The following is a 22,701-nucleotide window of genomic DNA, read 5'->3' as shown; positions in this document are numbered from 1 at the left end:
GTTTTTGTTTGTTTAAGATCAATAAAGTTGACTACTCTGTAGCCAGACTGATCAGTAAAGAGAGATATGCCAATTACCAACATCAGGAATGAGAGGTGACATCATTACAGATTCTACAGATGGTTTATTTACCATTAGAAAAATCAATATAATTCGCTATATTAACAAATTAAAAAAGAAAACCATACGATTATCTCAAAAACTCAGAAAAAGTATTCTTGCAAATCCAATATCCATTCATTATTTAAAACAAACAAAAAACTTCTCAGCAAACCAGAAACAGAAGGGACCTTCTTCAGTCTGAAAAAGGAGATCCAGGAAACCTACAACTAACATCGTACTCAATGGTTAAGAGTCTGAATGTTTTTCCCCTAAGACCCGAGAAAGACAAGGATGTTTATTCCTACCACTTCTGTTAAACACTGTACTGGAGGTCTTAGTGCAAGATGAAGATAAATAGTGACAAATAGATTGGAATGGAGGTGGTGAAACTGTCTTTATTTGCAGATGAAATATTAATATATGCAGGCAATACTAAGGAATCTACAAAACAGCTACTAATAAGTGAGTATAGCAAGGTTGCAGGATACAAAGTCATTATCTAAAAAAAAAAAAGGTATTTCTACATAGTAACAACAAACAACTTGGAGTTAAAATTAAAAACCAATACCATGTACAATAGTATCAAAGAATATGAAATAGTTAAGGGTAAATCTGACAAAAGATGTGCAAGACTTGTCTACTAAGAACTATAAAACATGGCCATGAGAAATTAGAGAAAACCTAATAAATGGAGCAATATATCACGGTCATGGATCAGGAGACTATACTATTAAGATGCCAGTTCTCCCCAAAGTGATCTACAGTTTTAATCCAATCGCAATCACATGAGGCTTTTTTTTTTTTTTAAGTGGAAATTGCCAATATGATTTTAAAACTATATGGAAATGCAAAGGATCTAGAATAGCAAAAACAATTTCGAAAAAGAAGAACAAGGTTGGAAGACTTACATTACCTGCTCTCAAGTCTTACTATAAAGCTATGGTAATCAACACAGATTGGTACTGGTGAAAAGACAGACCTATAGATCAATAAAACAGAATTGGAAGTCCAGATATGGACCAACACACATAAAGCTAATTGATTTTTGACAATAGTAACAAGGCAACTCAATGAGGAAAAGATAATATTCTCAACAAATGGTGCAAAAAAAAAAAAAATCTTTACGCTTACATCACAATATACACAAAAGTTAACTCAAAATGTGTCATAGACCTACATGTAAAAGTTAAAACTATGAAATTTCTAGAAGACAGGAGAAATTCTTAGTTTGGGTTTTGGCATTTTTTTTTTTTTTAATTTCTCAAAGTACTGTGACTCTGAAACATGCATTAAATTTAAGTGCTAAAATTTCATGCACTTAGATGGGGTAAGGTGGAAGCAAATTATATTGACTCCATTTTGAGAATTTAGAGTTAGAATGATCTCGCTAAGATTAGTGTCTAAACAAGTTTCCTTACTGAAAATATTTTAGAGATACCTTCATAATTTTTCTGCTCATTGTAAGGAACTAGTATTACTTAGTGATTCATAGGGATTTATTGTAATATTTTACTCCAAACTGTAGATTTGTAGATATTCAAGGTTCATGTTCCTCTCATTGTGCCAAAAGAAGATCAAAGTGAGACTTCTGCCTTTCACTGTTATTTTTGCTTTGTCATGGAATGTTTAGAACAAGAGGAGAGCAAGTTCTGGCAGAGTTTATAATTTGGCTCACCTGGAGCAAACCAACCAGGAGGCACTCTAACTACTAAATTAAGGTCTCTACTTAATCAACACTTGGAAAATTGGAGAGGGATTTTATTTTCCTCCTTCCCATTTACAATCATCCCTTGGTATCTGCAGGGGATTGGTTCTAAGACCTGCCGAGAATACCTAAATTCACAGATACTCAAGTCCCATAATGAGCCCTCTGTACCTGTTCAACCTCAGATTCAACTAACCTCGGATCGTATAGTACTGCATGTATTTACTGAAAAAAAATCTGTGTATAAGTGGACCACTGCAGTTCAAATCCGTGTTGTTCTAGGGTCAAGTGAACTTTGAAAACCACTGGATCTTATGTTGCTTATGATTCTAAGAATTTGTACATTATTCAGGAAATAAACTTTCAACTCAATTAGCATTCAACTTTTTAAAAAACTGAGATACAATTAACATATAACAGTATGTTAGTTTCCGGGGCACAACATAATGATTAGATATATGTGTACACTGTGAAACTATCACCACACACTTACAAATTTTTCTTCCTGTGATGAGCACTTTTAAGATTCACTCTCTTAGCAACTTTAAAATATACAGTACCATATTAACTGTAGTCAGCGTGCTCTACATTACATCCCCAGGACTTATTTTATAACTGGAAGTTTGTACCTTTTGACTAACTTCACCCAGTTCACCCAAGCCCAACCCCCAGCCTCTGGCAGTCACCAATCTGTTCTCTGCATCTACGAGTTCACTTTTGTTTTGTTGTTGTTGTTTTTTTAGATTCCACATCCAGATAAAACATCCAGAAGAAAATGTAGGAGAAATTCTTAGTTTTGGCCAATTATTTTAAAACTAAGGTGTAAAAAGCATCAAATTAAAAAAAAATTGATAAACTGTACATGATAAAAACTAAGTTTTATGCACAATCACAAGAAAATGCAACCACAATAAGAGAAAGAAACTCCACATGTCCAATACTAGTTTGATGAGTTGGAGAAAGTCCCAGTGTTTCCACAGCCCTGGGGATTTTCTAGTGCTCCAAAGGAATAACATTACTGTTCTCCTACACCTCTTTCCAGATTAGCAGTCTCATGAACAATCCTTAATTACAAAAGTGCCCAAGGCATGGGGATGATAATTTAATTGATTACTTATATCAAAAATTGTACTGAATGCCCACTAAGATAAGGCATTCATTTAATCCATAACAATCCTATGAGCAAACCAAGGCACAGAGAGATAGTTACCTGCCCAAAGTCATATAAATAGTAAACAGTAGAGCCTGAAGTCAAACACAGGCCATTTGATGCTAACAGTCTGTTCTTCACTACAAACTCATACTATAATGCTTCCACGGATTAGACATGTTTTCTTACATTACAACATGCTGATAGTGAAACCTATGTTATCACTATGTTCTTTCCCTTAGGCTGCCTCGTGATAATGTTTTAAGAATTGAATTAAGCTACAAATGACATACTTTCAGCTAGCAGACATTTTATAAATTATTACAATTTCTTTAAAAAGTAATTCTATTAGCTTAGATATCACTAAAATGGAATCCTTAAAATAGATCACTCTCCTTCTGCCTTCACTGAGTTTTATGATTAATTTAGTACCTCTAAAAGAGAGTGGTTTTACATATTGAAACATTCTTTACAGGAAAAAGAAGTCTATTTGATATTTTAGTACCCAACATTTCTTTTTAACATAAATTCCTTTCCTGCATATAAGACACTAAAAATTAATTTTGCCTCTTCTACAGAAACAAAAAAGAAGTCAAATACACATTTCTTGCACAGTAATTTACCTTGAAATCAACCTTCATTGTTAGGAAAAAAAAGTACAGAACTCTTGATAATCAATGCTACACAATTATTCACTTTCATCATTAAATAACACATTTAATCAGCTAATTAGACAGATCCCTACAAAGACAGAGAGACAACCTTTTTATCTCCCATGTGAGACATTACTGAACACCTGCTATGTGCCAGGCACTCTTACATGTCAGGGAACAAACCAAACAAAAATCTCTACCCTCATGGCGCTTACATTCCACGGGGTGAGACTGACAACAAATAAGAACATATAGTGTGTCAGATGATAATAAATCTCATGAGACAAATAAAACAAGGCAGAGGTTAGGAGTGCGGGAACCTGCGTAGGCGGGGAGTGGGGGCAGGTGAGAAGAGAAGAGTACAGTTGTCTTTTAGTCTGTCTTCAAAGATCTTTAGTTGAGACCAGAGAGGAGAATATATAAATTAAGCTGGCGATGAGAAATGTGATTCACCTCCCTGCCTAATGAGAAAGAATTACACGTAAGAGACGGTGAGATTTACGGTTAAGATGTCCCTTTAAGGGGAAAAAAGTCAGATGAGTCTTCTTCTCTATGCCCACAAAAGGGTTAGATAAATAAACCTGCAGGGAATTACGCAGTGTTATTCAGTTTATTTTTATCATCTTATGCTCTCACCAAAAATAACAATATTATCACTTCCACCTCCCACTGATACACTGCTCTTTCCTCAAATAAAGTTATAAATCTGAAACCAATTCTATCAATAAAGGCTGGCAAAATTAGATGAAACTAAATACATAATTGTTTAAAGCATAAAAACTAGAAATAGCAAAATAATGAGAAAAAAATCACTAGGTTTCTAAAAAAAATTCAGAGGCATGAACACAAAGCCCTAGATTTTCAAACAAATTTTTTCTAACTGTTCTAGCAGAAATTAAACATTCATCCATTAATACATACAAAAGCATCAGAATGTCCTAATTTTAAACCAATCTGTCCTCTTGTATGAAAGTAACAATGTAGATAATTTTATTATTCTGCTGGACTCGCCTAATAAATTACTACTCATATGAACTAAAGGCTAAGGGCTCTTTTAAAGTTTCAGAATTGCAGAGGAATCAAACAAAGGCCCTTTTAAGGGCATTAAGTGCCTCCCATGAAGAATTCCCTTTACAAGATCCCTGATATAATCTGTTCCTCTGTTTGCCACTGTTTTAAAAATATAAGTCCCTCCTCATTTTAAATCCACATGTGCCTCCCTCAATTCTTACCTATTTGTTTTAGTTCTCTTCTAGAGAAGACCAAAACAAGCTGATCCTCCCCACCACAACCTTTGATAGGCAGCTGTCAATCCCCTCCCTCAAGGCTTCTCTTCTCCTGTTGAAACACACCCAATTCCTTCAAATATTTCCCATATGACATCACCTACTGTTTTAGATGCAGGTATCATTTCATTTAAACCTCATCTTAACTCTACATGTACAATGGCACAACTTAATTTCTTCACTCAAAAAATCCTTATACAAATGCCTAAGCTTAACAATTAGTCTCTCTCAATGAGGCATATGTCTTCATCTTTTGCTTGTAGAAATGATTTTCTGAATTTAAATGAGGTTCTCAGAAGTCAGTATTGGCATTACTTAGTTTTACTTATTTTTGAAAGAATGGGCCATGACATGCACAGCTATTAGTAGATAAAAAAAGGTCACACAAGGCAATTAGTTTATTTGGTATCAATGCATAAAGCAGGTTTATTCAAGCTGTGGCCAACAGTTCATGTGGGCATGCTGGCCAGAAATGCAGATTCCTATACCACTCCAGACTATGGAATCAGCATCTATGGAACGAAGCCTGGAGAGCTGCAGTTGGAGGAGCAAACTATAGAATCCTTGGATACCCTGGGGTTTAAGGATCATTGTTTGAAGATTTATATTGAGTTTTTGCCTCCTAAAAAAGACACCAAGTATCTCACCTGTAATCCAGGAATAAATCGACTATCCTTTTCAACCACCAGAAGTTCAGCCACACCAGCATTGAGAATGGATCTTGTGATTCCCCCAGGCCCAGGGCCCACTTCATAAACATAAGCATTTGTCAGATTGCCAGCTTTCCTTACAATTTTATCTAGAGAAAAGAAAGTTTCAGTCGATTACCTTGGCAAATTTCAACATATGGAATTTAAAAAGAAAAATAATCTACACAAATTCTTATCAGCAATTAATCAACTAATCTTTTATATATAATATATAGAATATTTATCTGATTATTTAACGCTCAACCTAAACCAACATATAGTGGCCATTCAATATTCTACCATATAACTGGTGAATTGTACCAAACCCTTAATAAAAACAAGATTACCATAACAAATTTCCTTAACGTAAATTTAGCCGACATGGTCTTTTCTACTTGTTCCTCTGCCAAACCAATCAATTCCTAAGAAGAACTGCCTGGAAAAGCACACACCACTTCTCTACAGTTGTTGAACACTGAATATCTGAATAAGCAAGACGAGTTTCACGCTCAGAATCCACAGTGCTGCTAGTTAAAAATCCAGAAGCAAAAAGTGCTGGCAGTCTCTATTTTTACCAGCAGGTATCTAGTTGGTGGTCAATATGGCAATGGCAGCAAGTTCCTAGCTCATAAGACTTGCAGAAACTTGGATTCTTGGTTATTTTCAGGAAAAAGTGACACTTAGCAGTGGAGGTTTTTTAAGCTTTGCAAACGTGCAAGTTGATACGAGAAAATTAATTTTTTAATTAATCGATCTCTCTAAGTTAGCAGACCTTAAGAAATCATGGAAAAGCAGAGTACTGAGGATTCACTGCAATCAACCATCACTTCAGGAAAAACAAACAACAGACTGGTTTTATTGACTGAGATATTAAAATCCAAGCAACTGGGCTTCTTGAGATAGTGGAAATTTGGCCACTGAAAACATACCAGCACTTCACTGCATTGTTCACTAATACCGTACAGTCTCATTTTTGCTTCCATTATTGATAACCCACCCTTGTAAGCTTAGAGTAAAAAAAAAAGTCTCTCAACCATCCAAAAATAGTTTTCTCTTTAATGGGTGCCAGGAGAAAACTTGCACCCACTGACCATCTATTTGTTATAGGTGCTTTACATGCTTTCTCACAGCAAATCCTTACAGCACGTTAACTAAGAACTACTATCCCAGTTTAACTTCTCTACACTTCCCGGTTTCCTTGTTTATTATTTTATTTGGGTGAGGTCAACTAGAAAGCAAATGGAAGAGAAGGGACCCCAGCTCAGGTGTAAATCCTAAAGCCAATCCTTTCTCCACTAGAGACCAATGCCTCTTGGAGGGAACAGAGATTCTGCATTAAGCACAGGTATCGTGGAGTGAATTTAATATTATCATTTTTTTTTTTAATGGAGAACTATCACAGTAGGTAGGACAGTCGTTCCACCTTAAACTTTTCAGAAACATTCAAGTACAAATGACTATCAAAGAGGCACTGTCAATTCACTACGCTTGGGTTTCCATCTTGCCCTGCTCACACCTGAGCTTCTCACCTCACACAAGTACCTTAATTTCCCTTCACTTTGGTTCCTATAGAAGAGGGAATAATAGTACCTAGATTCCAGAATTTATTCCTAAAGGTGAATAAAGACTCACATGAAAAAATGTATATGAAGGATTTTTTTGGGAAATATAAAGACCTGTATTTTCAGTCCTGAAAATGGGGCTCTATACCTAGAATGTGGCTGATGACTAGTAGAAAAGGTTGGTTCTGGTTACTACCAGGAGCAAAGAATTTGAGAGGTGGGTAACCTATTAAAGCTCTTATAGTAGAGCTCTCCTCGAATTAAAAGATGAGAAAACTGAAACCAAGTTAAGCTATTTTTACCCAGTTATACTGCTACCGATCTGTCCACACTGCTATTCTATGTCCAAAAAATAAAACATCCTATCCATGCTTTGTGGACTGTACTTCATTTAACAGAAAATGAACTTTCGGGGTGTGATTTACTGATCCTTTCAGTTTCTGAAGAGGGGCCAAACAGACTGAAATACCAAAACCTCAGAAACGTTAAGTATTCCAACCGTGAACTAGGGGCCATATTTGATATACATCGTATTCTTGGAAGTCTCATCTTTTAGAACGACCAGCACTCAGAAACGGTGGTAGAGCTTAAACGAATATACACGTTTGTCAAAATGTATCACACTGTGCGCTTCAAACAGGTGAATTTTATTGTACTTTAAACGTTACTTCATAAAACGTGACTTCAGGAGTGGGAATGTGAACTGACTAAAATGTAAGCTCCTTGGGGACAGACTTCGCCTTGCTCACTCCCATATCCCATCTTCAGCTCTAGCACATAGGAGCTGGTTTAATATGTATTTACGAAATGAGTATTTGCACCCTCGAGGATTTTAGACTCAACAGGTAAACGTTTAAATAACGAAGCCCATGAAACTGACACTCTTCCGACGTTGTTACTGATAAAATCCCTGCTCTAATTTAACTGCATAAAAAGCCAATCTAGTCAGTACGTGCAGTGTATTTCGTATTGTAAACACACCGAGACTCGAATTCCAAAACCGCCTTTCAGGAAACGCGAACCCTTCTACGCCTAGTGTTTGCTCGGCGTCCGCACAACCTGCCTCCAAAAGCCCAGGGCAAACACCCCTGAGCAACCAACGCATTCCACAGGTCCCCCGGGCGGCGGGACTCCGGAGTTCTTTCAGTTCAAAGCGGCAGAAGGGCCTGACTTAAGTCCACTGCACGCCTGTGCCTGACCCCCGTCACCCGCCCGCAGGGTCCGCGCGACACCACCCCCCCCGACCCACGCCCCAGGGACGCGGGGGGAAGACATCCGGGGAGCACTGATAAGCCATCCACCTGTCAGCCTCAAGTCCAAGAGAAAATTCTGGGATAGCTGCTTCACGGCTTGCAGTCTAAACAACTTAATGATTTCTCGAATCGTGGGCAACGGCGGGAGACGAAAAGTGCCGAGCGTCCTGGAAGCTGCCATGAGCCCCGGCCCGGCCGCACAGGTCTCACGCAGCTCCTCCCCCGCGGTTCCTTAAGTGAAGGCAGGCGAAGAGCCGGGCAGAACTATAGCCCGCCTCCGAGCCTACCTTATTGGTCAGACGTACCCCGCCGGAAGCGATGGGACGCGAACAGGAAGTCCGGGCGCACACATGGCGCATGCTCCCCGTCCGGTTAAGCGCGGTGCTGTCTGGGTACACGCTGGTTTCCGCACGTGAGGGCGGGGGAGGCGTCTACGGCTTTAGTGGTTGGGCGGTGGCCGGAGCGGCCCGGGGGGGCGGGGCGAGGCGGGGCCTGGGCAGGAACGGGGAGGGGCGGATCCAGGGATTGGTGGATGAAGTTCTCCTGGTGGATGGGCGTACCTAGAGCCCCTCTGTGAGGGGTCGCAGGTGATTAGAGTCAAAGCTGTTGATTGCTAATAACTCTCTTATGGTTAGGTGTTTTTAGAACCTCAGCAGTGCAGGTGCGGGATAGCAGGTTTCTAACTTGTCTTGGCCTTATTGTTACTTTTTTTTTTTTAATCTGTTAAGTGAACCTAATGTCTGCTTTAAAATTGTGGCGCTGAGAGAGGTCTCCTGGTGTGTAGATCCAGAACGTAGAGCAGTGCATGCTGTGTGGTAAAGCCGCAGTCAAAGATGGCGGTTACAGCTGTAATTACCTGGCAGGTGAATGCGGCCCAGAGGAGTTAAACAACATCAGCACAGGTGGTTCGTGAGAGAGCCAGAGTAGAACCCAACTCCTGTCCCTTCAAAATGTCATCAATTAGAAAAACCGCTTTGTTTAGTACTTTAGGCTTTAGGAAGTGTTTTCGTGTATATATCAAATACTTGTTTTTGAACCTTTCACTAACAGTGTTGTGAAATAAATAGGGTAAATGTTACTAGCCTCCGTTTAGAGCGGAGGAAACAAAAACTTTAGAGAGGTGAGATACCTTAATGAAACTCACAAAGCTAGAAAATTGTAGAACCCAGATCCAATCTAAGTTTCCTGACGCGTGTGGTGGCTGCTCTATCTGCTAATCTGCCTACGAATTGAGTATTGTTTGTCGCCTCTTGCATAGCTCCCCAGAGTTTTCTTATTGCCCCTTCATCCTGCAAGCCTCTCTTTGTAGCAACTGGAAAACGAAGGATGAAAGGGAAGGAAAATTAAACATGATAATACTGATAATAGCTAACATTCACTGAGCTTTTCCAAAGTATCAGGCTTCACAGCTGAGTGCTTTAGGACCATCATCTCCTTAGTTGTTACAAAAGATAAAGGCTTAGAGAGGTTCAGCAATTTGCCCTAGGCTGCCCAGATAAAAAGTGGTAGAGTCAGGATTTAAATTCACAATTCTGTGTCCAGAGCCTGCTTTTTAAGCAGTGCAGTGGAGAGGTCATATGACTTGCCTAGGATGGAAAACAACAAAGCAAAGAAAGATATTAAAAATCTCTCTGATAGATGGGAGAATTTAGCTTTTCTAACCCTGTTTTTTGGGGAATTGCTCATTGGTCACAAGTGAATCATAAAATTTTATATTTCTCAGAGTAGTAAGTTTAAAATAAATCTAATGGAGAGCCAAGTAACTGTGGGTATGATTTGGAAATGAGGAGTCCATTGAAATCCCAATGGAAAACCCAACCACCTGCTGTTGTAGCTATATTAAAAGGAACTGTAAGATAATCTGATCTGATCTACCTCCTAGCTTTAGAATATTGGGAAGTGACTCCCATAAAGGTAAGGTGATTTGCCCAAGGTGGCATAGAAATGTAGGCTGAAAGTCTAGACTCTTGATTCAGAGCCCTTACTTTCCACAGTAAGGGCTGGGAAGGTATTCATTCACAGTTATATTCATTGTTTCATTTATTCCTCACAACAGTCCTATGTGGATGAGATTATTATCCTTATTTATGTGAAGAAATAGAGGGAGATGAGGTCATTTGACTTAGAGAGAAGACAACCTGAGTTCTTTCTTTTCTGAGTTCTGATCTTGGCCACACCCCTCAAGTATTAAATTATTTTAAAGTTAATTATTTAATTAATGTATGTTAATTTTAATTTTTATAATCTTATTTTAAATATATAGAATCTGGGGCTTCCCTGGTGGCGCAGTCGTTGAGAATCTGCCTGCCAATGCAGGGGACACGGGTTCGAGCCCTGGTCTGGGAAGATCCCACATGCCGCGGAGCAACTAGGCCCGTGAGCCACAATTGCTGAGCCTGCGCGTCTGGAGCCTGTGCTCCGCAACAAGAGAGGCCGCGATAGTGAGAGGCCCGCGCACCGCGATGAGAGTGACCCCCGCTTGCCACAACTAGAGAAAGCCCTCACACAGAAACTAAGACCCAACACAGCCATAAATAAATAAATAAATAAATAAATAAACCCAAAGTTTAAAAAAAAAAAAAAGCTCTAATTTAAAAAATATATATATAGAATCTGAATATGAATATAAACTTAAGTTTATAGTTTTCATATGACTAAAGCACAATTACAGTAAATACATATTTAAAGCTACAAAAGCAATACAAATGATGCATGATGTTGAATCACCGCTCTTGTTGCAGACTGGCGGATTCTTTTTTTTTTAAGTTCAGCTTGCCAAATGCTATAGTGTACCACGCAATGATTGAATTTTCTCATCAATTTTCTGGATCCAAACTACCACCAAATCTTCGTTCAGATGTTTTGCCATTGTCGCTTGCCTTTCTCTTGGAGGAACATGAAAGCTACATGTTAAGTCAGCTTGTGTCTGTTTTCATTAGCTTCGAAACAAATGAAGTCAAATTACTTGGCACTGATGCTATCATGAGTACACATGTTGCATGGCAGTTACAAGGAGGATATTCAGATGATCCAGAATGTGCTCACATGAACTTTTTAAAAGATTAACATTAACATAAAAACAAAACAAAAATTTAAAGGGCAAAAACACATTTACATGGAGAATTGGTGGATTCCTAAGAATTTGTTTCCACATCTAAATATGAGGATTATTGTCTGATGCCATGCCGTCTTAATAATCAATATTTGAGAGGTGATGACCTTTTATTCCCAAAACAGTTACTTCAGTTAATTCTCATTTCAGTTCCGTGGTGGAGGTTTATAAAGATATTCAGTGTGCCCTGCTATGCTGGTAGCAAGGGCACAGCTCAAACTCCAATCTTCTGACTCTGCTAGGCTCTTTTACCTCTGGTGTGTATTAAATAGTTGATGAACTGAATTTAAAACTTCCACCTTAAGAGAATCTTCCAAGTTTCTAATAGTTCTTGAGATCTAATTTTTATCATCATAAATATCTCATCCTCAGTCTTTTAGTTTTCAGAAAATTCTGCATAACTCCCTGCAAAGCCTATGAAATCAGCAGGGGGTGTTTTAGTAGTGTATTTCACATATTAATGCAAACAGTTTTATACCTTAAAAGAGACGTATGCAGTTTCATGAGTTTTGAAGCTTTGAAGTATCTGCTTCATCTAGATATAAATTTTAATATGCTAAAATATTATAATTAATACAGAAATTCCTAGCCCCACCTATCACTGCAGATGAAGAACTACAAGTGATTTCTACTAAACTATAGTACAAAATTCTAATCCTCATAAATCCCAGAATGGTTATATAGGAAAATTACTTATCATTTTAGTATTATTTTAATGAAAATGCATAGGTGACTTTGTTTGGTATAAGTAATTTAGTGTCTGTTTACAGAAAAAGTGCTAATTCTAAAAGGTTGTCATTTTACAGTTCCCTGAAAGAGACTTGAAAGCTACAAAAAGCAGTATCTTTCTGTCATGTGGGAATTTTCAGAGAAAATTAAATGTGGCCAGGAATTATCAAATGCTTATTCTTTGCGGATGGAAGCAGGGCAATGATGGCAAGCAACACAGGCTAATTGCCTGAGGGAACCATGTAAGAGTTACACTATTTTTTAAAAATATAGTGTTTATCACTGTTCCAGGCAGTATTTGAAAGCCTGCTGATTATCCCCAAAGATCTGCGAACTGTTGTCAAGTATCCTAATGAGGTGGTGAGAGCAGGCAACCCTTTCTGCTCAGGATGACTCAGAGCTGAGGGTAGGGATTTTTCCTACAGAATAAAGCAAATCTTTTTGTGAATGAAGAAAAAAGTCAACATATGCTAAAGGCATTGCGAAAATAATTAGCTTGTATTATATCAATTGTTTATTAGTTTAAGCCTCAACATTTAATTGGGAGAAAAAAAGGTTAAGAATAAATAAAACTGTGAATATGAATACATTTGCATTTAAGGCTTTTCCATGCATTAAAAAATTTACGTGGGAACAAACTGCTCTGTGAATGAGGAGCCTGTGTGTACAGCAAGTAAATGGGTCTCCCTGGGCCTCTTGGTGACAGCTCCCTGTCCCTCCCCAGCAAAGGGACTATGGGGTAGACTAGACACTCAGTCAGGCCACATCTATTCCTTCTTTCTCTGTTCTAGGTTCCCTCTCCTTGCGCATCTCTAGCTCAAGCCCCAAAGACCAAAGAGTGTAGGCCGAGGCCATAGGAGGATGGCAGTGCCGGTGGGCACACACCTGGCCTGGAATCCTCATTCTTGTCGGTACGAGTTAGTGAGTTGTAATTTATTCACAGCAGCTGGCTGCCTATTCCTCCGGTTGAGAAGGGATTGGTGAAAACAGAAGCAAGAAGGATGGAGAGGCTTGGTCAGAGGAGGAGGGCCAGAGCAGGTCTGTTGGCACCCTATCCTTTCCCTTGCGGCCCACCTGGAGCCCAGTGCCTTCAGACTGCTGTTGAAGTTACCATATTCCTCTGTCATACTATACTTCCCCTCTCCTAAACTGTCCAATCGTGGATTATCTGGGTGAGCCCAATGTAACCCCAAGGGCCTTTAATAGTGGAAGAGGGAATTGAAAGAAAACCAGAGACAAAGCAGCGTGAGAAGGACGTGGTCGAATATTGTTGACTTTGAAGATGGAGGAGGAAGGCCAAGAGCCGAGCGGGTAAAACCTTCAAGGTGTGGGGACACTCTAGAAGATGGAAAGGCAAGGAACAGGGTCCTTCCCTAGAGCCTCCAGAAAGGAACACAGCCTTGGTGACATCTTGATTTTAGTCCAGTGAGACCCATTTCACCCTTCTGAACTATAGAACTGGAAGACAAATTTATGTTCTGAGCCAACAAATTTATGGTAAGTTGTTACAGTAGCAACAGAACACTAGTACAGTATCTTTATGAGTATAGTAACAGATAACTTATAGCATTACAAAAATTTTTGCAATATTAACATATTATAAAATATTATGTATCATTCTACCTCATAAGATAATGCATATAATGGATCAAATATAGTCCCAACACATTGAAGATACTTCATAAATGTTAATACTCTTTCCCTTTTCTCTTCCTGTCTGAACACACATATCTAGCAGATCTATATCAAGTTACATATAATCAACTATGAATTGTTGATACTCTTATGGTACTGAAGTCAAATAACCGTTAGAATGTAGTTCCTATATTGTTGTTGTAACATATGACAAAGTAAGCTCAGAGGATTACCTGCCTATTTATTATTCTGTGGCTGTCATGAAAGATGACTTTTCCTTCTGCAGATTTTTATTGAGCTTGGCTGTTGCATATTGACTTTTTATTCTTTTACTTCATTATTTAGAGACATTGACAATTTTAACATCAGAGGTTTATCTTAAGGCTGGAATTACAAATGTTACACTTTGAAACAAATGTGTCATTTGGTCTTACTCATACCCAGTTTAAAAACCTTATTCCTTTTAGCCTATTCAATATTTCTGTTGTTCTTTTGTGAGGACAAGGAAGGGTGAGTGGTTCTAATTAGGCAGAAAGGTTTAGGTAACAGTTATATTAAACCAAATCAAGTGGCAGTGCAAAACAAAGTATTAAATTATCATTACCAAATGTTAAATCATGTTTTGAAATGTATACACATAGTATTGTGACTGAAATCCTGTAATTGTAGACTATATAAAAAACAGTTTGCTCATGAGACTTGCGCATGGGAGAGACAGTGGGGAGACAGTGGGGAGGGAAATGAGAGTGCCGGCTTAGGGCTGTAATAACTGTAATCATTAATTTATATTGTATTGTGTTCATTATATTACATAGTGTCATTATATTAACCATATATTTTATCACATTGTACCATATCATACTATAGTTTATATATTATATTTTGAGTTAATAAGCTTTTGTGGTTTCACTCAGGAATCCAATCATGACTTAAAACGATTATTTCTATTAAAAATGCCTCCCAAATTCCAGTGAATTTACAAATAATTGGCCCCAAATAATCAACCTGAACTCTGGTAACTGTTTCTGTCATTCTTATTCTCTTATGCTGAAATCTGCAGCCACTCCATATCCCTTTTATGTACTTTTCAAACTTTTTAGACTGTGATCCACAGTAAAAAATGCCTTTTACATTGTAACCCTGTACACACATACTGTCACATGCAGACGTTTCATAGAACACTTAACCTAACTATGTGTGATCCAATCTATTTCCTAAACTAGTCTATTCTTTTTAATCATTTTTTTTCTAAAAAAATGATTGTTACAATATATTAGTTTCTACTGCTCAATAATGGATTCTGACCTGCAGTTTGTAACACACTGTCTTATTTTCTTATTGGCCCCTAAGCCTAAGAAGTGTATCGGGGTCTACTTTTCCAAGGTCTCTGTCAGTTTTCCTTCATTCCCCTGTGATGACTAACTCATGTGACATTTTTCTTTCTTTCTAAGTTTTGGAAATGCCAGCAGGGTAGGTCACTATCAAATATAGTAGGTGGGTAATTCTTTTCTTGAATAAATGTATATAGTCCCAACTTAATTTATCGTAAAATATAATGATTCATGTCATAACAGAAAGATCATATACTGTTTTCTCACTCTCTTAAATGAATTGATTTTGGAAAGTCTCATGATACATATCCATTCTTGGTATATTAAGTGGAAGACAGAGCACTTTGTTTCTTTTCTGTTGCAGGATTAAGGTCTCGTATATCATGTTCACTGTTAGAGGGAGCCTTGGGAAGATATGGAAGCTAATACAACTTGGGAGGCTTTCTTTAAGAAAAAGAATACAAAATTATGAATCCAAAATTAGATATGAGAGTCATTATTTATTTGGAATAATGAAAGAAATTACAAGCGTGACAAATAGCACAAACATCACAACATCTGAAAAGTAATGTAATGCTTTTACGAATTAACTCCTTTCAAACTGCTTTCATAATTTTTCCCTGACATTTTTGGAAGCAAACTCTTCAGTGGTTTTTTCATATGAGGAGGTTTTGAGATCCACTCTGATTGATTAAAACTTGGTTTTTATTTCTGATAGTTTAGAAACATTTCTTGCAGCTTCAAACTCATTATTGGCAATGTCATATAAATAGTTAGGATTGTTGTCAAATTTGGAAAATCTCTTTTAAGCTTTTTGCGTATATGATCTGTATATTTTTAGGGCATTTCAAGTTTTTTTGTGCTGTGTCTAATTTTAAATACTTTGAATTGATGACACTCGTTAACCAATTTGTCATAGGCATCCTCATTGTAATGACGTATTATGAGTTTGTATTAGAGTCACTGATGTCAGTATTTGGTGTCAAATAATCAAGATATTTAATTTTTTCCAATGTATTCATATGATTCACTTCTCTTTATTAATTGGGTTATCAAACAATCCATAAGCCTATTCATTACTTCTACTCAATTTATTTATTCCTCTTAATAAATTACTGCATTTGATATGATGAATTTTTGGGTTGCAATTCACTTCTTGATATAAGAATAATTTCTATTGACTTTATTGCTCTATTTATCACTCTATTGCTTTTGTTTCTTACCCACTATTTTTTAATATAAATTTTCTTTCAGTTCTTTAAATACACACATTTAAAGATAACAGAAAGCCTACTCCATATTCACACAAATCAGGAGTCTATAATTTTGCATTTGTTTTACTGAAATGTTCTAAAACATCTTTCCAAAGTTCAATTAAAATATGTATTCCTAACTCACTTTCCACTTTCGCCAGACTCCCAAAGTGGTCTTGGCCACCAGAATATCACCTGGACAGAGACAATGGTCTTAACTGTGGTTAAAATGCCTACTTTTGCAAATTTTACAAAAACGCACAACCACGTGAGTATATTTCCAGGGACCCTCCCAGGGCCTTGCAAGAGGTTTGCTCAAGTCGAGGCCTGTCGCTTCAACTTCCCGAGCTTCACGGTTCATCTGCCCATGAGCAGGAACAAGGGCCAGGCTGAAGGACCTCTGGGAGACACTGTTATTGGAGGACCAGTCCCGCCACCAAGGCAGAACCAGGGCTTCTTTACAGTATGAATATCGTAGCTTGTAGCACCTCAAAATCAGATCCTGAGGCAAGGATGTGGATGTAGGTAGTTTATATGGGAGGTAATTCCAGGAAGCACAGAGGAGGAAATGGGAAATCTGTGATGGGAAAGGGAGAAAGGTTAATTAAATGTGGTTAAAGAGTAGTTTAATGCTAGGGCTCTAGGACAACTAAGCCTCAATCTCGCTGAGGACACGCTGAAAAACTTTGTGAAGCCCAGCTCATAGTTTTCCCACTAGAAGCTGGGGGAGCTCCCGCAAGCCCTCAAAATGGAGGACAGCAGTGGCGGGGGGGGGAAGCTGTCAGTCCGCCTGGAATCACAGCTGCAGGGAAACTTAGGAGGACACAGGGACACGGGGTGGGGCAGGAACACACCTGCTGCCCTGTGCAAACCCTATTCCCCCTGAGAACTTAGCAACTCAGAGGTTTTCAGAGTGATAAGGAATCCTCAGTGCTGTGGACCTTTCTTATTTTATTACAATGACTTTGAAGTTAGAGGGAAGGGAGTTCAAAGACAGTGAGGACTCCTCCCAACTTGCCAAAGAAAGTTCTCTAATGCCTGCAATCAAACCATAGAATCAAGACGTTTTGAGCTAGGGATAAGTATTTTCCTTAAGCCAAAAGAATACACTTGGAATTTCTAATTCCCTTCACTGAAATTCATCACCTCCTAAATATCATATAAACAAAAGTGGTGAAATATTTTTATACCTGTCCACAAGGAACAGTTCCTTCATGAGAATGAAGTTTGCCTTTCAAAGGGCTCCCCTGGTGTGGACTTATTTTGAAGAAGGGAAAACTTGACCACTTCATTCTCAGATACTGCTGTCACCTATTAAGACTAGAGTTATGATAAATCAAGGCGTCGAAAGAAAACATTTTTACATGGGGCTGGTCTAGTAGGAGAATGAATGCCAGGCTAAGTGTTAATAAAGCTGGGTTCTTGTCCAAATTTGATCAGCTCTGTGATCCTTGAGAAGCCATTTCCGTACTCTGTGCCTCAGTTTCCCCATCTGTATGATAGAGGGTTGGATTGGTTGACCCTGAAGTTCAATCCCAGGTGTGAGGCACTGTTGTTGAAAAAATGAAGAGTGTAGCATGTCATGAGGCATTGTGGGCTTGATCAAAGAAATTCACCTTTCTGACCTTCAATTTTCTCATCTGAAGAATGAAGGGGCTGGGTTAGCTATCTTTAGGGACACTTCTGCTCTATATAATCCAATGAAATAAAAATGTGTGGCGGGGGGGCGGAATCTGGAAGGATGCACGAAGGGATGCCCAGCCTGGCCACTTGGTGGCGCTCTTGTTCCACATTAAAAAAGATTTTCTAGCTTTTTCCAACAGTGCTGAAGTTTGAGTTAACTAAGCATAGTGAAGATAGATCTTCCAAAGGATACTGAAATAAAATCAGGTCGGCAAAACCTCCCAGAATTACGGAGGAATGACAATAAACAGCAATGCCAAATAAGAGACATAAAATCTCTGTAGTCAAGGCAGTAAAACATAGAGGGGGACGTAAGGGTTGTGTTTTGGGTATTATTTTAAGGAATAGAGGGAGAGGAGTGCACTGTGAATTTCTATAGTTTTTGAAAAACATGGTTTAAAAGTTAACCCTAACATTTAAAGATTTAACTTGTAAAATAACCGAATACCTTAAAACTGCGTTGGAGCATAAAAGTCTAAACCTGCAAAATCTAAACCAAATCAATGAACGCGATATTTCTTCGGTCTAAGTCTAAAGGAAACACATAAGGGAATTGTAATTCTGTTCCAATATTTTAATATCCAATAAAAGGAACCAATCTACAAGTTTTGAGCTTTTCCCCATTTTAGAGGAGAGTGTGTCTCTATCAGGCCACCTAGCTTACCTTTAAAACCTTGGGACGATTGCTTCTGGAGTAAATGAACTGCACTGGTATCTGCAGGGCTTCGAGTCGAGGTCCGTTTCTGTGGAGATAAACGAGCATCAGTAGGAACGCAGGGGTGGATAAAGGCTTTCTGATCACAGCACTGCCCACCTCTATCTCTAGAAAAGGTTATATTCAAAAGCAAAACAATCTCCCCAGTAAAGCACCAGTGAAGATGGAGGGGCCTGTGGAAAAGGGCAACGATGGAGAAACTTGACTCTTGCATGAATCCTTCACCCTCCCAAATATTGCACATGGCATCTTGTATTCAATGCGATAAGCTGAGAGACGGTGGGAGGAGGAGACACAGGCCCTGGCCTGCCATTTGCCACCACTGACTCCTCTGCTTATCTTCCCCTCTGGTTTTCTTTCTTATCCTCCCTCTGAGGTGGACACAGGTTTCCTCTGAAGGCCGAAGCGTGGGCCTCGTGGCTCTGGTTGCCATGGCTGCTTCTTTTCTCCCCTTTCCTCTGATACATTAGCTATTAGCTTACATAATCCTCTCACAGGAGGATGTCCCTATTCAAAAGAAAAAAAAAAGTTAGAGCGCTAAGTAACCTTTAACAATGAATAGCATTCATTATGCATTTGCTTAATGACACAAAGGCTTTGTTTGCTCTATTTCAGGTGATAACAGCAGATCAAAGGCACGGGACCAGAATGCACTTTCGAAGAGCCAGCAGAGACTGTATGGAAATAATGCTTAGCATTTATGTCGCACTTTATACTCTCAAAAGAGTCTGCAATTATTAATTAATTATCCCACACAATAGCTCTAGGAGGAAGGTCAGTGTCATTAGCTCTATTTTACAGATGAAGAATCAGATAGCAGTTAAGTGATTTCCCCCCAACATTTAAAGATCTCCTGTCAAAGCAGATCCAAGGGTAGGGGCTGCAAGTAAGTTATGAAGTGGCTGATAGCTAAACAGACCAGAGCTGCCCCTGGTGGAGGTTTTACTTCCTTTGATCTATCTTTTGAAAACCCTCTGAACAGATTTATGTTCTGGACTTGCGAACTGCCTCCCCATGGTTCCTCTTGCGTACTTGTCTTTTCTACATCTCTGCTGTTTTGTATGTAATTTCCTTCCCCTTTCTTTCATTCATTCATGAACCTTAATTGGGTACTTAATGTAGTTGAGATGGGCAGGAAGAACGGAAATGAACAACTGACTCTTCAAATGGTTCCTGCCTTCCTGCACACACAGTTAGCAGACATTTGGTTCTGCCCCAAATGGCCATGGAGACAAAAGGTCCTTGAAATTTGAGCCTGTCTAAAACCTTTGGGCATGGACCAAACACGTTCAAGGATGTTTTGGATAGGAAAAAATTTCAAGGACCTTTGGTATGGACTAAATGTCTTATGGACCAAATGTCTTACAGACATTTTGCACAGGACCAAATGTCCTACAGACATTTTGCACAGGACCAAATGTCCTGCAGGGACACACACACACATCCCCATCCTGGAGGACACTGGAGGAGGGAGTAGAGTCCCCCTTGTGGAGGGAGCAAGGACAACACTGAGGAAGTGATTATCGAGCCAACCTACTCCACATCGCCAGCTATTCAAGCAGTAGGGCTCCTGAGGGACCCCAGGGGAGAGAAAATGTACATAAGGTGTCCTGAATGTTGGTTATTTCACATTTTTTGCCTTAGGCTTGGCCTTCTATTGGCTAATCTGATAAACTCATATTCTGCAGCGCTTTAATTATTTGTGTGAATGTCTTCTTGTTTTTAATAGGACTCCAACCAATTTGAAAATAGAGACTAATTCTTGTAGCCCCTGGACATTGCAGGAAATAATGGCATGAATAGCTACCGCATATGGAGTGCTTAGTTCTTTACAACGCTGCTCTTAGTTAAGCCTCACCATGACCTTTGAGGCAGGTATTGTTATTACCCTTTTTTTTGTTAACAGTTGAGGAAAGAGAGACTAAGAAAGTTTAAGTAATTTGCTCAAAGCGACATGGTTCTTTCAGCCATTTAAAAGGAATTTAATGACCTATGCTTTGTGCTAAGCATAGAGATCCAAGTGGTGAGCAAAACAGACATGGTCACTCCCTATTTTAGCTTATTCTTGTGCTCATAACTTGCTATCTCTGACACTGAGCAAATTATTTAACATTTCTAAGCCTCTCTTTCCTCATGTGTAAAGAGAGAAAAATAATATCTTCTCCATCATAGGATTGGTGGAGGAATCAGGGCTGCTGCTAGCTCACAGGACATCTTGGCCTAAATTAGAGAAAGGTTCCCACTCTCAAGTAAAACGTCTTTTTGAAGTTAGTATAGTATATATTTCTCATTAATTACAGTGACAGAAACATAAAATAATTCTGAATAAATAATAGAAATCAAATTATTCAACAATATAATACATGATTTGAATTTTTAATCACAATAATTAAAAAATTAAATTTAAAAATACAAGATATGTAACAAGCCCAAAAGTTTAATAGCAGTTAATTATGAAATTTCCATAGCAACAAATAAACAAGTGCTCTAATGTAATTAGCAGATCATTACATAGTAATCTCTAATTTATATCAATTTAATACTCACTTTGTATATTATTAATGCTAAATTAATATTAGTTACTACCTAGTTATTTGTATCATAATGAAAGTGCCTATATGTTTAAAATAGGAACTCTACAATCCCACTTGGCACAAAAAACACATGGCATGGGCTTACCTGGTGGCGCAGTGGTTGAGTCTGCCTGCTGATGCAGGGGACACGGGTTTGAGCCCTGGTCTGGGAAGATCCCACATGCCGCGGAGCAACTAGGCCCGTGAGCCACAACTACTGAGCCTGCGCATCTGGAGCCTGTGCTCTGCAACAAGAGAGGCCGCGATAGTGAGAGGCCTGCGCACCGCGATGAAGAGTGGCCCCCACTTGCCGCAACTAGAGAAAGCCCTAGCACAGAAACGAAGACCCAACATAGCAATCAATCAATCAATCAATAAATCTTAAAAAAAAAAACAACACATGGCAGAGTATGTGAACTGCAGTGTATTGACGCTGATAGAGATTTTTATAAAATGTTAAGATACAAAGCAGTACTTCAGTAAGAAAAGCAATTTCTTATTTAGAAACATAGGTTATTTTGAATTTTGTTAGATCATCAAGATATTTTAATAATCAAACGTATTCTTCTTTCGTAAGTCCAATCAGACTGTGATAATATTCCAATCCTATTGAAAAAAGACATTTTATAGTCATCTGCCACAAGACTGCCTTAATAAATACATAGCTCACTCATCTCTGAAGTTAACAAAGTTATGATAAAAATACAAAAAAATTACAGAATCATAAGATGGCTATGATGTGACAGTCTCCTTAGATTTGCTACTTTTGTGCAGTGTAAAACCTAAAGCACATAGGCAGTGGTTTGGGGCAGGATTACAAGAGATAATTCTAGAAAGTACTTAGCATTCATGGGAACTATCATACACTGAGTGGTCAAGGTTAGTTTTTTATCTTTAGTTATTGAACCTACATAGTATTTGAGGTGCTGCAGGATTAAAATGCTCTTGCCCAAGTCTTAGTTCCCTTTTTGATTAGTACTGAATATACATCGTCAGTGTGGATAATGCAGTTTAAAGAGTGATGCTCAACTAAATTGCACAAAGACCTTCTCAGTTGCCTCCATCTCCTCCCTTCACCAGCACCGCATTACAGCAGGCATGACTATAATTATGGGATGAACGGTGCTCTGTTATCAGTGGAAGTTGATTGCTCATTCTCAGATTCACTACAGAGAAAAATTCACATTGTGGTTTGTTTCAATGTTCTGCTTTAGTTCTCCTAATGGCAGCAGACTGGGAAAGGAGCCCCAGTGCTGACTGCTAAAGTATA

General features: G+C 38.5%; 1 protein-coding gene and 1 long non-coding RNA gene across 2 annotated transcripts in view; one reads left to right on the top strand and one right to left on the bottom strand.

Moving 5' to 3' along the window:
• The window catches only part of TFB1M (transcription factor B1, mitochondrial), a 74,609-nt gene extending 65,975 nt beyond the window's left edge, over positions 1-8,634 (bottom strand). Inside the window, exons 1-2 of the mRNA XM_059940954.1 lie at positions 8,449-8,634; positions 5,544-5,695 (exon numbers count right to left, since the gene is read on the bottom strand). Of these exons, the coding sequence (XP_059796937.1) occupies positions 5,544-5,695; positions 8,449-8,581 (285 nt within the window). The 5' untranslated portion in view covers positions 8,582-8,634. The remainder of the gene's footprint in view (positions 1-5,543; positions 5,696-8,448) is intronic.
• Positions 8,635-8,932: 298 nt separating this feature from the next.
• Positions 8,933-19,507, top strand: LOC132376217 (uncharacterized). Its single transcript, XR_009506246.1, has 3 exons — positions 8,933-8,987; positions 13,033-13,738; positions 19,474-19,507. It is a non-coding gene; the product is annotated as an uncharacterized LOC132376217 (long non-coding RNA).
• The last annotated feature ends 3,194 nt before the right edge of the window (positions 19,508-22,701 follow it).

The sequence above is a fragment of the Balaenoptera ricei genome, chromosome 12 (assembly GCF_028023285.1).
Source record: "Balaenoptera ricei isolate mBalRic1 chromosome 12, mBalRic1.hap2, whole genome shotgun sequence".
NCBI classification, from domain to species: domain Eukaryota; kingdom Metazoa; phylum Chordata; class Mammalia; order Artiodactyla; family Balaenopteridae; genus Balaenoptera; species Balaenoptera ricei.
This window is presented reverse-complemented; position numbering and strand designations above follow the sequence as displayed.